The 22,761-nt window shown below is 34.1% G+C and overlaps 2 protein-coding genes and 1 pseudogene across 2 annotated transcripts; all 3 read right to left on the minus strand.

Annotated features, from left to right (window-relative positions):
- Positions 1-1,045: 1,045 nt before the first annotated feature.
- LOC109677164 (olfactory receptor 4P4-like) lies at positions 1,046-1,837 on the minus strand (annotated as a pseudogene).
- Positions 1,838-2,320: 483 nt separating this feature from the next.
- LOC109677165 (olfactory receptor 4P4-like) lies at positions 2,321-4,072 on the minus strand. The gene is made up of 2 exons (XM_020153298.2): positions 3,064-4,072; positions 2,321-2,325 (listed from the first exon to the last, which is right to left on the minus strand). The coding sequence occupies exons 1-2, from the start codon at positions 4,070-4,072 to the stop codon at positions 2,321-2,323; spliced, it is 1,014 nt and encodes a 337-aa protein (XP_020008887.2).
- A 9,749-nt stretch (positions 4,073-13,821) lies between these two features.
- LOC109677166 (olfactory receptor 4P4-like) lies at positions 13,822-14,577 on the minus strand. The gene has a single exon (XM_020153299.1). The coding sequence runs from the start codon at positions 14,575-14,577 to the stop codon at positions 13,822-13,824; it is 756 nt and encodes a 251-aa protein (XP_020008888.1).
- Positions 14,578-22,761: the final 8,184 nt, after the last annotated feature.

Raw genomic sequence — 22,761 nt, forward strand, 5'->3', positions numbered from 1 at the left:
TCAGATTGGGTAAGTTGGATTTCTATCTTGATTTCCTTCCTCTAAATTCATTGCTTATATACAAAGAAGCTGTAGTTTTTACGCATTAATTTCGTGTCCTGTTACGTTATTGAATTTGTTTTTCAGTTCAGTTTTTAATGAAATCCTTAGGTTTACATATCTATGTCTATATCTATATATATCTATATAAACTCATGCAATCTCAAAGCACAGATACTTCACTTCTTCCTTTCTTGTTGTGGTATGTCCACCTGTATATAATACATTGAGATTGAGTGCTTTTATCGGAAAATGATGTTGTATATTGTCAAATGCTTTTTCTGCACATAGTGAGAAGAACAAATTATTTTGTCCTTTATCATATTTATATGCTGTATCATTTTTTTGACTTGAGTATTTTAAACTCTCCTTCCATCCCAAAGGTATATAGCTTCTTTTGTAGAATTCAGTGGATAGTAAACTGATCATTTGTTTAAAAACACTTTTTGTAGGGCAGAGTACCAGAAACCATCAACTATTTAAAACTAATTAAAAGTTCTTATCTTTTTACTTCAGATGCTTTTTTGGATCAATCAGGAATTTAACATTTTAAGAGATAAAACATATAAAATTTGTTCCTAATATTGAATTACTTATTGAGGAATATAGAGATGGTCAAAGCACTGTGTATGCCTACCACCACATAAATAATAATAGAAACAATTGTATTGCAATAGACCTGTCATTCATGAGCATATTATTTTAACCTTTCTACTTCCTGTATTATAAATATTCTTGTACTGAAAGTGCTAGTTAAAAACTGAAAATCAAAAAATCACAAAGATCAATCAAATTGGTCAAATTAAGACAATAAACATAAGGTAAAAGTAGAAATTCTAGTTTTTTACTTAAAAAAAATACTACTCTTCTTCCACCACTCATTTCAGTCCATGTGACATTTGCTGATAAGGAGAGAAAACATCAATAACGTTGAAAACAACTGTCTCCACTTTGAGCATTTTTTTGTTTCATTTGTTGTATGGTTAAAGGAGTATTTTGTTAAAGCCTACAAAATTAAATTTCCAACATATTTTTGTACAAGAGAATTAGGATGTCGATTATAAGTTGCTTTAAAATTTCTAATGACAATTTTTCCATTCATAAAATGATATTGATTAGGAGCAATGATTGTGTACAATAGGGCAAAAACTTTATCTTCAGGGAACGTGGTAGGAGGTCTGAGGTAGGAAAAGATTGCAGGTCCAAAAACTAAAACAATCACAGTGATATGAGACCCATAGGTAGAGAGGGCTTTTCATCTTCCTTCGGCTGAGTGATTTCTTAAAGTGAATAAAATAATGACATAAGAAACAAATAAAACCACAAATGTCACTAGCGTGACTATTGGCATGCACAAGGACACCTTTGATGGAAGTATCAGTACAGGCACCCTTCAGCAAAGGAAAAATATCACAGAAGTGTGATCAATTTCACTAGGTCCACAAAAGGGTAACGTGATTGCAATTGAAAATTGAGGAAAGGAATGGGCAGCCCCACCACCCAAACAACTAAAATTAAGAGATTGCATTTTGCCCTACTCATGATAACCATGTACTGCAGAGGTTGCAGATGGCTACATAGTGATCAAAGGCATGACTGTAAGGATAAACACTTCAATAATGCCAAAGAGGTGTATGGTGGCAAAGACCTGAGGCAAGCAGCTGCCATAGGAAATGGTTTTCCTTACTTCTAGTAAATCTCCAATGAACTTGGGTGTCACACAGGAGGTAAAGCACATATCCATAAAGGACAAGTGGCTAAGGAAATAGTACATTGGTTGGTGAAAAAAAGGCTGCATTTAACGGATGAGAATGTTTCCCAGCAAAAGAGCAACATAGTAGGATAAGAAGAGAACAAAGCAACACATTTGTACGTTGTGGTCATAAGTGCATAAATTTCCAGGGAAACCTTCATGCCTAGAGTACAAATATCAATAAAATTGGTGACCAGTGAGATCAAGATTGAGACCAGGTTGCCAATAGAATGAAACTTGATGGAATAAATGTTTGGGGGAATGGAGGAGAGAACAAAAGAAAAAGATAACATAGCAAACATTGTGTAACCCATACTCTATGATGATAGAAATGGTATATCGTTGATAACACAATGAAAAAACAAAATCGAATGAGTATCCAATATAAAGCAGAACTTTATTCTGTTCAGTTTTTCTCTGTTTTGCTACTTTATTCCTATGTGTAATATAGGATGACCCCAATATGTGTATGCTGAAGTTCAGTTAATCAATTCCTCTGTCTCATATACAAACCCATACATTAAGCATCTATTCTACACATGTAAAATTTCAGAGAACCCATTTTTATCTTATCTAGTTTGATGTCTTAAATTGATCATCTCTGCTCTGTATGTATGATAGTAAGTAGTAAGTAGAGTTTGAACAACATCCCAGTCACTATCCTTTTCACTAAGATTCCCTTATTTTCCATATGCTTTTCTAGGATCAAGAAAGTCTGCTCTGCAGATATGAGCTTATTTTATGTATATTGTTCCACTGTAATTTACACTTGTTTGTCTTATTTTAGAGTATAAATTATATGGGTGCCCTATCTATTGCCAATGAAACATTGTAATTAATATATAAAGGCAGTTTTATCGCACATATTTCTGTTATTATTAATTTTTTGATTGTTAAAATGATCTCATTAAAATTTTAAAAAATCTTCCCATTTCTTCATCATTTTTACATATAATGTTTTTATTGTTTAGACCATACTCAAATACATTTTTCTGTTTATATTTGCAGAATAAATATGCAATGTCTTGAGCAGAGGAGAAAAAAGTAATTGTGAGCTCTAATTAACAATGATTGGACTAGTATAAAGGGAGGAAAATACTCAACAAATTGTGACTGTGGCCAAAGAAGGAAATCATGACTCAAAATGTTGAAGAAAGATACAGATAACAGTTGCAGATCAACAAAAATGGAATATGGTTGCTCAAAGAAAATTGCATTATTAACAAACTGACAACAGTTTCTGTGATTATTTATTATGGGAAAGCAATTACTATCATAAACTAATAAGGAAGAAAGTTCCACTCGAATGCCCTGAGTGATGAGAATGAAGGTCTGTCCGTTTCGTATAACTTGCTTTCCAGTCAAAAATGGTTGCTGGCACCAAACTTTTCTCAGAGATTTCTTCATTTCCATGTCTCTCAGTGTGTAGATCAGAGGGTTGAACACGGGAGCAATAATGGTGTAGAAAAGAGCAAACACTTTGTCTTCTGGAAGAGTGGTGGCTGGCCTAATGTAAATGAAGAGGACAGACACGAAAAGAAAAACCACAACTGTTATGTGGGAACTGCAAGTGGAAAGAGCTTTACTGCGGCTCTGTGCTGGGTAAGCCCTGATTGTGTAGAATATCAACAAGTAAGACAGCATCAACACCACAAAGGTCACCAACCCCATCATGCCCGAGTTGGCAACCACAAGAATTCCAACTCTGTACGTGTCAGTGCAGGCCAGTTTCAGCAAAGGGTACACATCGCAGAAATAGTGGTTTATTTGATTGGGGCCACAGAAGGGTAGGTTGATAGTGAGGAGAAACTGGACAGAGGAATGCAGAAATGCCCCAGCACAACAAGCAGTGGCCATGGCATTGCACCTCTGCCTGCTCATGATGATGGTGTAGTGCAGGGGCTTGCAGATGGCCACATAGGGGTCATAGGCCATCACTGTGAGGATCAAGATCTCAATTCCCCCAAAGAAGTGCATGGCAAAAAGCTGTACCATGCATCTGATGTAAGTAATCATGTTCTTTTCTATCAACAAGTCATTGACTAGCTTGGGTGTCACTGTAGAGGTGTAGCAAAGGTCTGAGAGAGCAAGGTAATTAAGTAAAAAATACATGGGTTGGTCAATTAGCTGACTACATGTGATAGAAATAATTATCAGTGTGTTTCCCATCCAAATAGCTATGTAACAAAATAAGAATAGTAGAAAGCATAGATATTTAATTTTCTTATTCTGAGAAAGTCCCAAGAGTATAAATTCTGTGACATTATTGGTATTTTCCATGGCCCAATACAGGTAAGACTCAATGGATTTGACTGAAAAAAAAAAACAGACATGTAATAATGAGTGTTTTACTTAGCATGCTATTAGTCATTACGATTATTGTAGAAATAAATTCATTAATTTAAGCAACTCTCTTAATATATTATAAAGTAGTTTATTTGTAATTCTCATTTGGAGTAGGCAAACCATTTAATTTATCATCCTAATTAGGTTAGTTTTTACAGTGAGAAGAAGTAACATTAATACTCATACTTGCTAAAGTCATTAACAAAGTTTTTCAGGAACATTACATATGAGATACATAGGTGACCTTAGGGACAATATGTTTTAGGTCCCTGCCTATTTGTTATGTTGGGACACTAGAGTGAGGACAATGAAGGGAATTGTGCAAACAGGAAGGAATCACACCTGTATTTGAAATTTTAGATTTTATTGTGAAAATTTCATTTTACACATTCATTAATGTCCATTAATTATACAGAGTGGGTTTTTGGTTTTTTGTTGCTTTTGCTTTAGTTTTGGTACTACTGTAGATCAACCTCAGGGCCTTGAGCTTGTTAAGGAAGTGCTGTAGAATTTGACCATATCTAAGCCTTTTTGTATTAGTTATTTTTCAGATAGGTTTTGTGCTTTTGCCCAAGTGTGATTTCAGACTATGATTCTCCTACCTCTGCCTCTCATGGAGAAGGGTTTGCAAACATGCACAACCATGCCTGTCCTGTTTTTTGAGCTCTATTCTCTCTATATATTTTCTGAGCTTATCTCAAATCATGATCCTCCTACCTCTGCCTCATAAATAGCTGGATTGCAAGAGAGAATCTCTTGCCTGATCCTTTATAAAGGTGTTTTGTAATTTTATACCCTTAACAGATATGTAATATGCTTGATTAAATTCACCTGCTCCACTCTGTTAGTCTTTCTTACCACCTCTCCCCCTATTTTTTTACAATTTGAACGGGCTTCATTGTTGTGTTTGCATAATGCATATAGAATAAGGTGATTATATTCATTCACCCTGCATCACACTCCTCTTTGGTCCTCCCAACACCTTCTGGTTTGTATTCTGAAGCAGTCCCTCTTTTACTTTCATATCATTTTATATTTTGGGTCTAGGTTCCAGATATGAAAGAAAACAGAACAATACATTGTATCTAACCATTATGGAAGTGGTAAGGAGGTACCCTAATAAACTAAAAACAGAAGTGTCATGGGATCCAGCAATACCACTCTTAGGGTGACATACCTAAAGGAATATAAATCAAATTACAATAAAGACACCTGCAAACCCATGCTTATTGCAGAATTATTCACAATAATTAAACTATGGAAACAGCCAAGATGCTCCACAATGCATGAATGGATAGAGAAAATGTGGTCCATTCAACCCCTTCCATTACTTTTCCTTACCCTTAGCTCCCTTTCTGCATTTTTCCACAGCTTTTAGTACCTATCCTTGTATCCTCTACCTTTGTAGATATTATGTATTAAGATCTTGCTGATGCTCTATTATCCCTTTTCCTTTCCCTCCTTCTCTACTCTCAGCAGGGACACATGGAGAAGCTCCCATGAATATCGATTTAGACAAAAACAACAAAAGACAGGACTGAAAAATACGAACAGTGTGGGTAGGTACTTGTAGGAGGTGGAAGGGTGAACGAAGGAGATTAAGATGAGAGAATATGGTTGATGGACTTCATATATGAAATAGAACAAAGCAACTATTTGTAATTGCTTTAAATGGGGTGAGGTAGAGGTTGAGGGGAAGTGAAGGTGGTGGCCATCTAACCAATGTACAGTTTAAGCCAATTTGGAATTGTCATAATAAATCCTCCAGTGTACAACGAATATAAAGAGTCTAGTTGCAAAAAGTTTTGTTGAAAGAAAATATATCCAATAAATATTTATTTTTCTTCATAAAAATAGTAAAAATTAAAGATAAATTTAAAAAAGGAAAATGTTGGATTTTATTCAGTCATAAAGAACAAAATTTTATCTTTTGCAGGTAAATGGATAGAATTGGAGAACATTATCTTAAGCGAAGTAAGCCAAAGGCTCTCTGAATGTAGAATATAGTTCTAATACAAATTTCTCTCATATGTGGAATATAGTCCTAATACAAATACAAGTCACATTATGAGAAATAGGTTACACTATGGGGAGGTCACTAAAGAGATAAGAAATGAAAAAGCAGAAAGTTAAGAAGGTGAATATGGATGATACACTTTCTATACAAGACTGAATATGGATTTTTAAAACCTTTTGAAATCACCATAAGAAAGGTGTTAAGGTATTAAAAGAGAAAAATAGAGGGGATAAACCAATTCAGGTTATTATACATATATACAAGGAAGTGTCAAAATGCAACACCCTGGATAGCTATCTTGAACAACAAAAATGTCTTTTTTTTTTCAATATTATAGAACAGAAAGCAAAACAGATCCTGTCTGAGGGAGATAAGGAAAAGGTGTAGGAGGGTAAATTTGGTAGACATATTATGTACACATGTATGAAAATTGAAAACTGAGAACTGTTGAAAGTATTCCAGGAAAGGGGGGAAGAAGGACAAAAGACAATGATGAAGGGGGTGAACTCAACTATGATATTTTGTAAGAACTTTGACAAATGTCACAATGTACCACCGCACAACAATAATAAGAAGAAAGATTAAAAAGAAACATTATGTCTTGCTAAGTAAATTGTTTGCACCCTCATTCAAGTACTGGTCTTGGATGGAAAAGCATTGCATATTTATTAATATTGTAGAAAGCAAAAAGGAAGAACATGATAGCATATAAAATATAAGTGACTATGATATTCTTTTGATTTATACAGATTAAAAATAGAAGTTATTAAGCCCATGAAGTTGCAAAAGGAATGCTTGCTTTCAAGGGGAAGGTACACCAACATCCAAAGCCATAAATGGCACCTAGCACAAGTACAACTTTAATTACTTTTCAGATAAATGAATGATTACATGTATTATTTCATGTTTTCTCTTCTTTTTAAATATGGCTAAATTATTTCTTTTATTTATAATGATGATTCTGTAAACAGTGCAAAGAAATTTTTTTCTGAATACCTCATTCATTTTTAGTAGTCTATAATCTGAAAATCATTTTACGGTTTATAAATAATCTTAGTTTAGGTTATTGATACATTCACTTCCAATTAATTTTTTTTTGTAGTTAGAAGGATATCTTAGGTCCATTGCAAGTATCTTAGGTAACTAATATTTTTCTCATTCTGCCCCTAAAATATAACATGAGTTTTTGTTTTGTTTTGTTTTGTTTTTTGGTGCTGGAGACTGAACATAATTCTTCAAATATGCCAGGCAAGCCCTCTTCCTTTGAGCTATATACTTAGCAGTATACTTGGTATATATAAATACATGGACAAAAATGTTATAAATTAAACTCAGGGTCAGATGCTGGTAGCTCAAGCCTGTATTTCTAGCTATGTGGGAGGCAGAAATTGGGAGGATGATGATTCAAAGTCAGGCCAGCAAAGAAGTTGATGAGACCCCCATCTTAACAACTAGCAGGGCACTGTGATGTGAGCCTGTCATTTTAGCTATGGCAGGAAACCTAAAACAGGAAGATCTTGGTTCATGCCTACCTAGGCCAGAAGTGAGACACTATCTCCAATATTACCAGAGCAAAATGTGCTGAGGGCATAGCTGAAGCAGTAGATCACCTGCCAATAAGCAAGCATGAACCTTGAGTTTGAAAATCAGTATTGCACCCACACTTCTCCCCCACCGCATCAGAAAATTTCCATTAGTTAGCAAGCAAGATAGTTTGATAATATCTGTCTTTCTCATTCTCCCTTCCCCTTTCATTCTCATGTTAACAAGATTCCATACTAATACAATGGGCAAATAATTCAACTGCTATTTATTTCTATTACTTTACTGTTCTTTGTGTTATGTTACTTTATATGTCAGAGAATACAGTATTACTTCCACCTCTATTTCCTATTTCTTTCTTTCTTTCTTTTTGGCAGTTCAGGTGTTTGAAGTCAAGGCCTCATGCTTGCTAGGCAGGCATTCTAACACTTGAGTCACTCTACCAGACCAATATTTCCTATACTTAAAATATAAGAATTATACCATTCTTTCGAGAACCCCAGAGGTTCTGTTAATGGTTGATTATTTGATTTTAAAGTACAATTCAAGGATGTGTGGGATAATGATCTGTCTTTTCCATGCCTCATTTATACAGAAATGCAATTTACAATACCTGTTAGAATATTTTGCATCCTCCCTCCTGCTCTGAGTCCTTCCTCTTTCCTAATAGTAAAATATCATAATACAGCACCATGCTTGCTTCCTTGAGGGTAATGGAGATATTACATCACTGTTAAAATAACTCTCTACCTACATGTAAATCATTTGATTTACCATGCTACATTAACTCTAAAAATCAGTTTTTATTACACTCATGTTCAAAGCCCATCACTTGCTCTTTCACCTTTAGGAAGATTTCCTTGGCTCTTTAAAACTGTGGCAATCTTTCCTTCATCCTAAAAGACTGACATTAATCTCATTATTAACAGTTAAATTTGAAGAGCTAAGTGTTAATTATTATTTAATTTCTTCAAGGTAGTTCTTCAGACCGGCAACAACAGCACCTTGGTGTTCACGTATGAATTTCAGATTCATGCAGGAGGTTCTGCCACTTGATCTGGGACAAGATAATGAATTTGCCTAATGCTGTTTGCCTCTCTCTTCAATATGAGTATTTCAATTACTAATTATCATGGGCTGCTTGGGGTAAATTGTATGGTACTTTGTAGATCATAGGATATAATTCATCTTTCTTTTATTTTCCTTTTTTTCTTAACATTATGCAATCATTAGGTACCCAATACATAATAAAACGAAGAATAAAGAAAAGTACATTGAAAAATTAATAGAAAAAGTAACACCAATAACATTCACATTAAATTGATTACTATTGAGAACTTACATATACTGAAAGAGAAATAATTATATTAACTAGTAATTAGTGTTTGCTATACTCTAGTTGTAGTTTTAAGCATTCTAAATATTTTGTATTATTGATCCTAACAAGAAACCAGTGCTCCTTTCTCTCCATTTTTCAAAAATTAAACTTTGGAAAGTTAATGGAAAAGAAATTTCCAAATATGTGAAAGAAAAAAATGCATTTATAAAATCAGTTTATCTACATCTCTATCTATCTATCTATCTATCTATCTATATATATATACATACACACACGGATACATATGTATACACTCTATATATATAAAGGTAATTTGTAGTATACTTGTGGATGAAGATTTTGTTTCATAGTAACATTTATATCCTATTGTTTGACTATAATTTTACTTACCAGATGATCAATCAGCCCACGTGTGCCCTTGTTGTAGGACTTTCCTGCTTTCCTTGAGGAAAGGAAGTATTTTCTGCCAATTTTTGAGAATAAACCATCATTGTTGGTTATGCTGAAAATGGTTCTATTTTCTTACCTATACTTGTATTCCCTTTGTCATTTCAATGGTGAAAATGTTAATGTAAGTTGTCTGGTTAATTTCCAAGTGGCATTTAAAGTGGATTACTTGAAAGATTAGAATCCCTAACCTCTCTCTTTTTTTCCTGTGGCCTGAGACATTTCCCCAAGGAAATCTCTGCCAACGTGCAGTTTAAGATAATTCATTTCCTCTCAGGTCCTTAAAAATAGTTACATCAATTTTAATAATCTTTAAACCTTACCAATAGTGTACTTTCAATCATTGTTAACAGTTGCAAACATGAGCTTTATCTTGAAACAAATTCGGAGCAAACAATATAAAACAATATGGGTTGCAGGAAAATGGACATCTTTGGAGATCATCAAGTTAAACCAAATAAGCCAGACTGAGAAGTACAAACATCACATGTTTTCTCTCATATGTGGAATACAGATCTTAAAAATGAATGACAGCAATGTAAAGCCGGGACTGCTTGGGTGTGGAGACCAGTGGGAGAGTGAAAGGAGACTGTGAAGGGGAAGTAGATATGGTAGAAGTGCTTTATACACATGTATGAAAATAGAGTAATGAAACCTGTTAAGATTGTTTGAAGAGGCCCAGGTACCCATGGCTCACGCCTATAATCCTGGCTACTCAGGAGGCAGAGATCAGGAGGATCACGGTTCCAAACCAGCCCAGGCAAATAGTTCGTGAGACGCTGTCTCGAAAAAACCCTTCACAAAAAGGGGCTGGTGGAGTGGCTCAAGGTGTAGGACCCGAGTTCAACACCCATACTGAAAAAAAAAAAAAAAGAAAGGCAAAAAAAAGATTGAAGAATGTAGGAGGAATGAGAAAGGGTAATAGAGATGTTGAATTAGATCAAAATACATTGTATTGATATATGAAAATTTCATAATGAAACAGCCTTGTACAATTAGTATACATTAATAAAATGTAAAACAAACAAGCCAAAAACAATCCCGATGAAACCTAAGACCGTGGAAATGGAAGCCAAGTTTTGTATTTGTTTTGTCAGTGAAAAAAAGTTATATAAAAAGTGAGTGGAATGTTTCTACTATGAGAATTCACAATTTGAATGGCCTAACTTACACTCTTAGCTATAGTAGCAAAAAATTTTCATAGGTTTAATCTTTGCTCCTTGGCACCGGAGCTCTAGATGAGGTCTTGAAGCCTGTGTCTGTGGAAAGTAGTCCGGAGCTAGGATTTACTGGAAAGGGCTTGGACCCTGGGTCTGTTTGAGCATGGGGCTATCAGAGCTAGACCTCTGGTGCGATCAGAAGGAGCAGTCTGGCACTGGGCAGGTACAGGCTTGAGACCACAGTTCTGTCTGAGCACCGTAGCCACTCTGAAGCCTGAAGCCAGCCTAAGGTTGAGGGTAGTCTGGAGCCCTGGTCATCTGGGTCTGGTCTCTCCCAGCTGCTGAGCTGAAGATTAAGCCTGCAGCCTTATCCTGGAATCGGGTTTTCAGCCTGCTCTCTGAGCCTGTAAGGGTTGCCCTGGCACTGTGGTGAGCCTGGAGTCCAAGTGCTAAATGTACAGCCTTAGTAAGCCTGGTCCAACCTGGCAGACTGGAGGCTCATTCCACACACTTTGGCTTGGAATCCGGACCTGTGGGACCTGCCAGGTGCTAGGTTTTCCTGTGGTTAGCATAGTGTTGTTGTCACAGACAAAATCTGATGTTCACTTCCTTCTCCTTCCTCCATACTGAGGGTCTCTCTCCCCCCACTCTGTCTGTGCTCCTAGTGTTGGAAGAATGGTGCTGAAGTTCACATAAAACTGTTCTTCCTGTGATCTTCAGTGTGTTTTTCTGTGTTACAATCAGGTGCTGTAATATCTCACCTGGTATACTTAACTCTTGTGGACATTTTTGTGAATGAATCGATATTCAAATTGATATTTCTCTGGGGGCATAAGTAATGAAAAGTCCTAGTTGACCATCTTGGTGATGTCCACTTCTGTGACATAATTGTACAATTATTTACATTTGCAAGAAGGCCTGGATTGTTTTGCTCAGCATGATGTCCTTCTCTTCCATCCGTCTTTTTTGAAAATGACAATAATTAGGCAAGAGAAAGAAATAAAAGGCATATGAATAGGAAAAACAGGGTAAAAACAAATCACTGTTTGTAGATGACATAATTCTACACATAGAAAAAACTTAAAATTACCTCTTAATTATGAATCCTCCATTGATATTCACTAATTATCCCATTATTGTTAATCTAAAGGACCATTGGTAAAACACTTCAATAAAATGTTCACATTTCATGTTTTTATTTTTTTCACTACTGGAGTTAGAAATCAGGGTGCTCAACCACTTGAATTACCAGCCCTTTTTCCTTTGATCATCTTCCTTGGGGATTTTGTTAACATTTTTTGGCCTGGACTGGCCTCAAACCTCAATCCTTTGAGTCCCACATCCCACACAGCTAGGGATACAGGCATATGCCAGTGTATTTAGTTCCTACATCGATGCATTTCTAGACTGAAAATGTATAAGCTTCTCCCTGGAGCTGCTGTGAGACCAGATCCTTGCTATTGGCCTGGTAGAAATGCGTTATATGACAATATCTCTTAAGAAATTGAGCATAATTTTGCAAGGATATAGCTTCAGGTGACATTTTATGATCTCTAGGCAATAAGAATCTCTTCTCTTCTGGGAAGGGAGTTACATTTGTCCAGAGGTAAGGAATCATCATAAAAGTTATGAACACATTAGGAATAGAATGACATTGCTTCAATATAATAAGGGCAATGTATGATATACTCGTAGCCACACTGAGTGTGGAAAAGCTGAAAGCATTTTCTCAAGATCAGGAACAAAACAAAGATGTACTCTGTGACTGATCTTATTCCGTATATTTCATAGAGCAGGAATGTACTTTAATGTGGATTTTATATTGGACTATTTTATGCCAATATGACACAGTTTTTATTAATATAGATATAATAAATGACAGTATCATCAAACACCAATACTATAAAGATAATCCAAGATGACATCTGTATACTGTTCAGATTCAGTGTTCACTTTTTCACAGTTGTCAGAGACTCAGTTTTTCAAAACTTCATCAACACTTTATTTAACTTTTACATGTCAAACTGATTTAAATTTTGCCCTAATGAGAATATATTTGGCCATCTGGAGCCTGTCTCCTTTGAATAACCCATGCAGTGATATCCAATATGAGACAGTCATGGAAAATATAAACCCCTGGGATTGTAAACATCCCAAATCATTATTGGCCTGTAAAACTCTCTCACCTTGCTGCTGAATGACATCACCTAGGCAGGTAAACTCCTTCTCTCATCCTTCACTTCCCAGGCATATCCTTGCTCTACTCTCCCATTCTTAATGGTGTCACAGTAGTTTGTGGATAGGCTAATGCTGTGAGAAATTCCCTCCCTCCCCCCCCCACTGCAAACAGCTCTACGATTACTAAAATACAACAGATTATTACTGCCACCTTATAGTCAAATAATTTTCTTTAATCATCCTTGAAATTATTCAAACCCTTCACAGCTGATCTCTCCTCTTTATTCTTCTGACAGTCATGTTTCACCTCTTGTGAAATTTCTCATGTATTTTAGAATATTCTTAATGAGTTCCATTAGAGAAACTGCTGTGGTAATAATTATAGTTGAACGGACTATGTAAGCCAATTTGGAGGAAATGTTTTTTACATAACAAACATTATATTCTGTAACAACCTTCAAAACAGTGTATAAGTTTTTCTGATCTATAACATTTATTCTGGGCACTTACATGTTTTTCTGTTACAAATTGCATTTGCTTCAAGTTTTATTTTCTGTTTTCTACTAGTGCAAAGAGATGAATTTGGCATTTGTTCCTATTTTATTTCTGAAAATATCAGATACTTCCTGTATCTTTGGCTACTTTTCATGTAAACATTCACACAAATTGAGACTAATTTTTATGTATGTGTGTGTATCTCTCTGTGTGCATTTGTGTATGAATTCTTGAAGCTGTTTTCTCTTCTGATTTTACTAATATAATAATTACAACCTCCAGCATAGTGTTATAGAACTGATAACAGATATCCTAATTCGTTCCTGTTAGATAGGATTAACTTCTGATCAAGTAATGCTGGCTGGTGCATGGAACTTCATTTAACTTGTTGACAAGAAAAACCGACAGCTTATCCTTACTCATAGACTCATTGGGTGAATTTGTTTCAACTTCTGAACAGTTATATAAGCTCGGTTTCAAGAATGAGAATCCCAAAACAATAAGGTTAGAAGACAAAGAACATGACCATAACTGTTATGTGAGAACCACAGGTTGAAAGAGCTTTGGAACAGCTCTCTGCAGGGTGAACCTTAATGGTGTATAATATCAAAAAATAAGATAGCATCAAAATCACAAATGTCACCAAAGCAATTACACCTGAATTAATAATAACCAAGAGACTAATTGTATATGTATCAGTGCAAGCCAATTTCAGCAAAGGATACACATCACAGAAGTAATGATCTATCTCATTGGGGCCACAGAATGGCAAGAAGATAGTGAGAAGGAACTGACTGGCTGAGTGTACAAATCCCCCAGTAAAACAATTTATGATGATTGTGTTATACCTCTGCCTGCTCATGATGATGGTGTAGTGCAGGGGCTTGCAAATGGCCATGTAGCAGTCATAGGCCATTGCTGTGTGTATGAAGATTTTGATGCCTCCAAGGAAATGAATGATAAAGAGCTGTATCATGCAGTTGTTATAGGAAATAATCTTCTTTTCTGTCAGTAGATCAGTCATTAGTTTGGGTGTCACTGTGGATGTGTAGCAAAGGTCAGAGAGTGAGAGGTGATTGAGGAAGAAATACATAGGTTGATCAATTAGCTGAGTACATGTGATAGAAATCATAATGAGCACATTTCCCACCCAAATAGCAATGTAGGAAAATAAAATTAATACAAAGAAGAGGATTTCAATGTTCTTATTTTGAGAAAGTCCCAGGAGAATAAACACAGTGACATTATTCCTATTTTCCATGGTCCAGTGGGTGAAGATATGGAACAATCACCTGAAAAGACCCAAGTAAATGTCAGAAATGTCCTGGAGAGAATTGATGAGAACACAGTATCATGAAACTATGTACAGTGGGTAAGATTCTAATGTTCCAGAAAAAGAAAATCATATATTTAAAATGAAGTGCAATTTTCTTATCTTTCTTTTTTGGTTCATTTGATAATGAGTTCATAAGTCCTTTTGCAGGACATTATGTTCAATTCTTACATTTATAAAAACAACTCATTCAAACAAACAATTTTAGAGTTGTTCAAAAATTATTTCTAAAGTAAAATGGTAATATTTTATAACAGTAGTATATATATATATACATAAATATATATGTACATATATATTTCTATAAGCCTTCCGTTTACAATTATATACTTAAGTGAAACAAATAATAACACAGGATTAAAATTAAAAGAATGGAACAGAAGGCAGTTATATCTGGATGTTTTTCTTTTTGTTTAATGAATTATATTCTGCAAATAAATATTTTGTGTTGTACTTTGGGTTTTTTTTTTTGGCAGTACTGAGGTCTGAACTCAGGTCCTCACTATTGCTATGCTTGCTACACAGATATTCTGCTGCTTGAGACACTCCCTGAAACCTTCTGCTTTGTTTTATCGATCTTGTTTATTTTTTCAAAGAACCAACTTTTTGTTTCATTAATTCTTTGTATGGTTTTTTTGGTTTCTATTTCGTTGATTTCAGCTCTTATTTTTATTATTTCTCTCCTTCTATTTGTTTTGGGATTTGCTTGTTCTTGTTTTTCTAGGAGTTTGAGATGTATCATTAGGTCATTGATTTGGGATCTTTCAATCTTTTTAATATATGCACTCATGGCTATAAACTTTCCTCTCAAGACTGCCTTAGCTGTGTCCCATAGGTTCCGGTAGGTTGTGTTTTCATTTTCATTGACTTCTAGGAACTTTTTAATTTCCTCTTTTATTGCATCGATGATCCATTCTTCATTAAGTAATGAGTTATTTAGTTTCCAGCTGTTTGCATGTTTTTTGTCTTTACTTTTGTTGTTGAGTTCTACTTTTACTGCATTGTGGTCAGATAGTATGCACGGTATTATTTCTATTTTCTTATATTTGCTGAGGCTTGCTTTGTGCCCTAGGATATGATCTATTTTGGAGAAGGTTCCATGGGCTGCTGAGAAGAATGTATATTGTGTAGAGGTTGGATGAAATGTTCTATAGACATCTACTAGGTCCACTTGATCTATTGCATATTTTAGATCTTGGATTTCTTTATTGATTCTGCTTTGTTTTAAATTAAATAGTCTGCATTTCAATTTTCTGTTGTGTCCAACATATGCTCTTTATCAAAATACTTCAAAATTTGCCAACCATGTAGTAGTTGAAATAAAATTATTTAAGGGAGAAGGAAACTTTGACTTGCTAGAAGATCTAGTTCTAAACAATGATTTCATTTAAAATTCAAATAAAGAATGAATAAAATAGTTTGAATTTCTTCATCACTCTGCAAATGTAAACCAAGAGGACTCAATTTATACACGTCTATGGTATATTATTGGGGTTGGCTAGAGTGTCTGCTAATTTATTTCAAGTCTCAAAACTGTTGTTAAAAAATTGTTAACCAATAGTCCAATTGTTTTTACTATAAATTTGAGCTCAAATATCATTACTATTACTATATTTACACATATGATATTTACTCTGTGGTAATCTTGTATTGATCTTTTCTCAACATTTCATTTTAAATTTTCAGTTTAATACAGTTTTAGAGATTATCAGTGGCATCCACTAAATTAAAAAAAATCATTATAAAGAAAATGAAGACTTAAAACAAATTAACATATTTATGACACCTTAAAACAAATTAACTTATATTTATGACACATTTTCAGTATTTAGCATTAGATTAGAGGCAAATCATAGGAAAGCAATTGTTTTTATCATTATAGTACTTATACTGTACCTATTTTCCACCTATAAATAAAGAAGTATATTTTTATTTAAAAATAATATTTAAGCTACTGATCTGGACCACTCTTAAAGTAGTTGTTTATTCACATGAATCCACTTCAACAAAACTGTTATTTTAATCCTGTGCATTGAGATGAAATGCAGCTCCAGTTGTTCATCCAAAATTGAAAAATAGAGCTCATATTAAAAAAATAAAACTCAAGAAAATAAAAGTTTTAGAAACTTTGTGCATCTCCAAAAAGTTATTTGTTTTCATTTTTTATAGAAGATTAATTTTTCTTCTAGATAAATAAAGTATGACTTCCTAGCCAATATTCCAAAATATGTGTTTGAATCTTCAGTTGTTTTCCTTCCCGAGGCCACAGGTAAGGCCTAATTTTGTTACTTAGGAGACTTTCCTTTTCACTTCAATGTCTTCCTACATTCAATCCTGATTTACCATGTGCAAAATGCCAACCTTTTCAGTCCTGATTTTTATTTTAGGGTGTGAGAAGATGAGTCGTTTCTATACTTGACTCAGCCACCAATTTTAAGTGTGAGATCATTTCATTCCCTTCAATACTCTAAAATGTGCACATACTTTCTCCCTATGTATTTCTTTTCTTTTTTCTCACAATTCTTACTTTATTTCAGTATTTTGTTTTTCACATTTAAATTGCAAGATGTACCAAACATAGCATATATACATATTCCACAAATTCGGAATTACATATTTGTGACTCTGTCCATATATATACATGTATACATACAGAGTAAGTTACAATTTACTTATCTGGGTGAAAAGCACTGATTACAGCCATAAAGGTCCCTTTGCAAGAACTATGTCCTTCTATGAGCACATGATAAAAGCGAGAGCACACAAGGAAGGGGTGAGAATAGGTAAGATACCTAAAAAATTAGCTAGCATTTGTTGCCCTTAACGCAGAGAAACTAAAGCAGATACCTTAAAAGCAACTGAGGACAATAGGAAAAGGGGAACAGGAATTAGAGAAAAGGTTAGATCAAAAAGAATTAACCTAGAAGGTAACACACATGCACAGGAAATTAATGTGAGTCAACTCCCTGTATACCTATCCTTATCTCAACCAGCAAAAACCCTTGTTCCTTCCTATTATTGCTTATACTCTCTCTACAACAAAATTAGAAATAAGGGCAAAAGAGTTTCTGCTGGGTATTGAGGGAGGGGGCGGAGTGGGTGGTAAGGGAGGGGGTGGGGGCAGGGGAAGAAATGAACCAAGCCTTGTATGCACATATGAATAATAAAAGAAAAAAAAAGAACTATGTCCTTGTAAAGATGAGATCATGATTTATTTTGTAGTCTAAGTCTTCACTCACTTTAGGAAAGTTAATCTCCTGTTCTAGGTTTCAATCTGTAAAATAATAAATCTAAACTTGATAAGAAACTTTTCTATTAAGATTTAGCATTTTTCAGTAAAGATTTTATATTACCCAATCATTACAAAAATATTTTTATGCATTCTGTAAACACAGTGAAGTGAAAATACTTGGGTTTGTTTTATCATTTTTCTATGGTGAAGTGCATGACTTCAATTGGCTGTTTGCATTAACCATCAGTAGATCTAATAAATATTATATTACTGTAGAATTGAAGCATTCTCATGTGTCTGTTATGCTTCTAAGCTCCTTGTAGGTATCAACTTTTAAAATCTTGCAATAACTCTAAGAAGTTAATATTAGTAACTCATTTTATGAAAGAGGATATTGACTCATGGAGAAATTGAACAGCCCAAGGTCAAATGCCTGCAAAATGGTATGGTTAAGATATAAAGCAAAGTATACCTCACTTTGTAAGACATGTAAAATTTTATTCACTCAGCACAATAATTGATCATAATGTTAATAAAACATTTCATAGTTACTTACAACAGACATCTCAATGCCTTAAACATTGTTGTGTGTAATCTATGCCAAAGTAAACTCTACATGACTAATTTGCTTGTTGTGAAATCCCTCCAAGATGAAAAGGCTGTCTTATGCTGCACCATAGAAACACTGAGAATGTTTACACATATTTAATTTTGAGCCTCTCCTCTCACTGATCTGTGTGATTATTGTCATGTAATGATATTTCTAAGATCATAGCATTCTGATGAGCCCATTGATAATGAGTACATCTTTTTACAGCCATGTAGAGTGAATTAACTCTCAATTATTATATAAATAAATGGAGCCACCCAGTACATGATGGGGGTCTCAATAAGTTTTTCTCTTATATGCAATCCTTTTATTTTATTTATGTCTAATCAAATACAGATTGTAGATTGTATTCATTTAAAGAACAGTTACTGTACTGTTTGAATGATTAAAAGAAATAACTGCAAAGATTTTGAATAGGATTTATTATATAATTAACATCACTACTGTATATTTCCTTTTACTTTTCTTTTCTTTTTTTTTTGACCTGAGTAAGGTCTGATTAAGTCTCATTCTCTCTTCTTTCTCTCTGTCTCTCTCTCTTTCATCTCTCCAATGATGATGACAGCATCTTATTTTTCCTTTGAATTAATGTCTCTTTATTTTTTTTGACCTGTGAATTACCTGTTCCTTAATACTTTATTGACCTTCCACCAAAAGCTCTTAATATTTTTTTTAATTTGAAAAAACTTGCTACCCAATTAAGAATCCTTCCCCTCTTATATCTACTTGTCTTCCTGAAAAGTCACATCCCACACTCATTGAAATCGTTGTCATCTTAATCTCAAAAAAAGATAGTCTACCAGTGTCAAAGTGGATGCCTATGTTAATTTTTACCTTGCAGTCCATCTGTTTTCCTCATGATGGATGCAAAAATGGATATTACACATACATGCAGGATAACAAGAAAGTACAGGTAATTCACCATACATGTTCTCATGCTTGAATTATAAATGAATTCCTTTTATTTTCTTTCCATTGTTTTCTCTCTCTCTCTCTTCGTTGAAATTGTAGTAATTCTCCTACTGTTTTATTTTGGCTTCCTGGATGATTTACATTTTACTTTGCATAGTCTGCTGCTTGTTCACAGAAAAGAGAAAAAAAAGAATCTTGTTTCATTTTGGATACAAGTGACACTTGTCAATTTTCACACTAACTGGAGGTCATATGCCCAGAGCTACAGTTCGAAGGCAAGTGAGATGAATTAGCATCCAAATGAGTCAAATCACAATGGATATTATTGATTTAATGCTTCAACTAAAATTATTCCAAAGGGTGTCCAAAATCACAAGAGTTTTGGATATTTCATGAGGTCAAAATTCTAAAAGAGCTTTCAAAGAAATCATTGAGCATTGATAATTCTTTCCATGTTGTTTGGATTTGCCTTCCAAAATGATACAATCATCAGTTTCATTTCCTTTAGATCCATGTTACCAGACTGTTCAGACTAGGATGGAATCAGGATTATAAATAGTTATCAAGCTTCAATTAACTTTGCTGGTGATTTAAAAATCCCAGTCATATACAGCCTCTTGGGCTGCACTGACTGAATTCCCCTGAACTTTACAGAAGAGTTTTGTGATAAAATGTACTCATCATACATGAAAATGGGAAAATGAGACCTATTGAAACTATTTCAGTAATGGGGGAATGAGGATAAAGGAGAATGACAGAAGGGGTGAATTCAAGTATGATATATTGTAAGAACTTGTAAATGTCATAATGTACCCTCAGTAAAATAATAAGATAATTTTAAAAATGTGGAAAAAAAAAACTATGGTGGATTTCTTGAAGGACAAATTCCTTTCATACTCTCCATAAATTAACTGAGGAGAGAAGGATAATTCTGGCTCTCAAAGTAGATAAGGTGCTTCATTTTTTCTCAAAAAATGCATTTATTATATTCTCTGTGATAGACTGTGTTTTAATGTACTTGGAAATCTTAATTAAGGAGACATTGAGAAAAATAGAAAATCCAGTAAGCCTTTCATTGTATTGTCTGGATTAAGATCCAAAGAATTTGCCAAAAAAAAGTTGCAAACATTTAAGTTTTCTCCAAATGCCTATAACACTTCCACATCCTTCCTTCTTCTTCTTGTTCTTCATTATCTGTAACCACCTGCTGGGGTGGGCATTAATTGTCCACATTATACACATGAAAAATCCCTGTAACAGATAAAAAGCATTGCCTTAGGTGACCAGGCAAACAAGAGATTACCACTAATTCTCAGGAGAACTGATCTGGGAGAAGAGAAAGAATAAAGCCAGAAAAGCACCGAAGGTGACTTTGGGATCATGGCAGGAGTCTACTTCATGAAGTTGCAGAGATAGTTCCATGCAGTTCACTTTTCCTCTTCTTTTTATCTGAAAGTTTCCTTATGTACTGTATGTCATAATTTGAATATTTGAAAAAATTTCTAAAACAACCCAAAACCATATTCAAGGCACCAAATTACTTTGAGTAAGGTAAGAGGTTTGACTGACTCCAAACATTTAATTTGAAAGCAATTATATTGATTTTGTCTCACTGAAATTTCTAACAAAAAGTTCTAAGGAGACTTCTTAAGACATTGTCACTTTTAGATGCCTCCTCAAGTGTAGGCAGTGAACTGACAGTCCTCTGAGCTTCCACTAATCTGATTTTGTAGATATTCCTAAGGATCTTCTTAGGGGTTCATGCACATATAACTATCTAGATTTACTTCATCAGCCTGGAAGGACATTTGCTGTCATGGATTCTCTTTCCTTTAAAAAGAAAATATTCAGATATATCTTTTTGTTCTGCTATTATTCCAGAAGATAAATTGTTAAGTGTATTTAAAGTATATTATTCCTCTAGTTAGGCACACATTTCACTAAGGTATATGTGCTCAACTTGATAAAATAAAATTGGTTCAGGATGTATACACACTTTTCAATATGCATTTTTAATCATTGTATCAGTAACTCTTGATAAAAAGAAGACAAGAAAACAACTAGTTACTTTCATTTTGTTTTCAATAACTATATAAAATTTATGAACATTTTAGTATGATCTTCAAACATTATATTTTATAGATTTGAATATGTTAAAGAATGTCTTCTTTCTCAATTTTTAGGTATTACAATATTATTTTTCTGTTATATAAAATTCTTAGTATAAAATATCTTGTTTGAGAAAAATCAATACCTTTTCAATGTTGAATAATTTTTAATTAATAAAGTCAGTAGCATGTTGGCATCGATGCTAAGTATAATTATAAAACAAGTATCTCATTTTTCTTGTGCACATGGTAGGTGAAAGTGAAACTTAAAAGCTTCTGTGGATTCAGTTTCACTAGAAGTGTTTCAAAGTTAATGTACAATTTAGTGGATAATGAAAACTTATGTAGGATTTAACTAAAAAAAAAAGAGGAATGAGTGAATATTAACTCATCAAACATACCATGAGCAAAAATACCATTAAAGAGAAACTTCTCTGTATGAAGGGTGCTGTGATAAATTAGTGAAAAAACTTGGCTGTGTATTCAGAAAATGTGTTTTAGATCAGCACACTCTGAGTCTGGTCAACTCTACAGGGTTAATTAGGCATACTTCTACTCAGCTGCCTGTTTTGCGATGCAAAACACAATTTTAGTAGCTTGTGAAAATCTCTTTTGAACTAAAGATGTTTTGATAACTATGTCTCCTTTGTAAATTCATTCATTTAAGACAATAAAGAGGACAACAGCCAAACCCCAGTCCCACCAAAAAAAGAAAAAAAGGAAAAAAATCTTTACTAAAAGTCACATCCAGAAACATATACAGAACTAATTATATAACTTTTGCTGAGAAGTTACAATGCTTTAAGGAATATTTCCATTTATCTTTTTCACTTTAATCAACATATATTCATTGTAGTAGGGACATTCATTTTGACACTTATGACTAACCTTACATTGTATGTTGGTTATATCACCGCCCCCCTCCATCTGCTCCCCATCGAATCTGTCCTTGCTCCACTTTAAATAATTGCAAGGAGCCTCCAATTTTTTTTCCAGAGTGGTTGCACTAGTTTGCATTCCCACCAGCAGTGTATGAGGGTTCTTTTTTCCCCACATCCTCATCAACACTTATTGTTGGTGGTGTTTCTAATGATGGCTATTTTAACACAAGTGAGGTGAAAACTTAGAGTGGTTTTGATTTGCATTTCCTTTATGGCTAGAGATGGTGAGCATTTTTTCATGTGTTTTTTGACCATTTGAATTTCTTCTTTTGAGAAAGTTCTGTTTAGTTCAGTTGCCCATTTCTTCAT

Source organism: Castor canadensis, chromosome 1 (genome assembly GCF_047511655.1).
Source record: "Castor canadensis chromosome 1, mCasCan1.hap1v2, whole genome shotgun sequence".
Lineage (NCBI taxonomy): Eukaryota > Metazoa > Chordata > Mammalia > Rodentia > Castoridae > Castor > Castor canadensis.

Excerpts from the sequence above, each read along its gene's own strand:
- LOC109677165 (XM_020153298.2), bottom strand. The coding sequence starts at position 4,072 with ATGGAAAATACCAATAATGTCACAGAATTTATACTCTTGGGACTTTCT.
- LOC109677166 (XM_020153299.1), bottom strand. The coding sequence starts at position 14,577 with ATGGAAAATAGGAATAATGTCACTGTGTTTATTCTCCTGGGACTTTCT.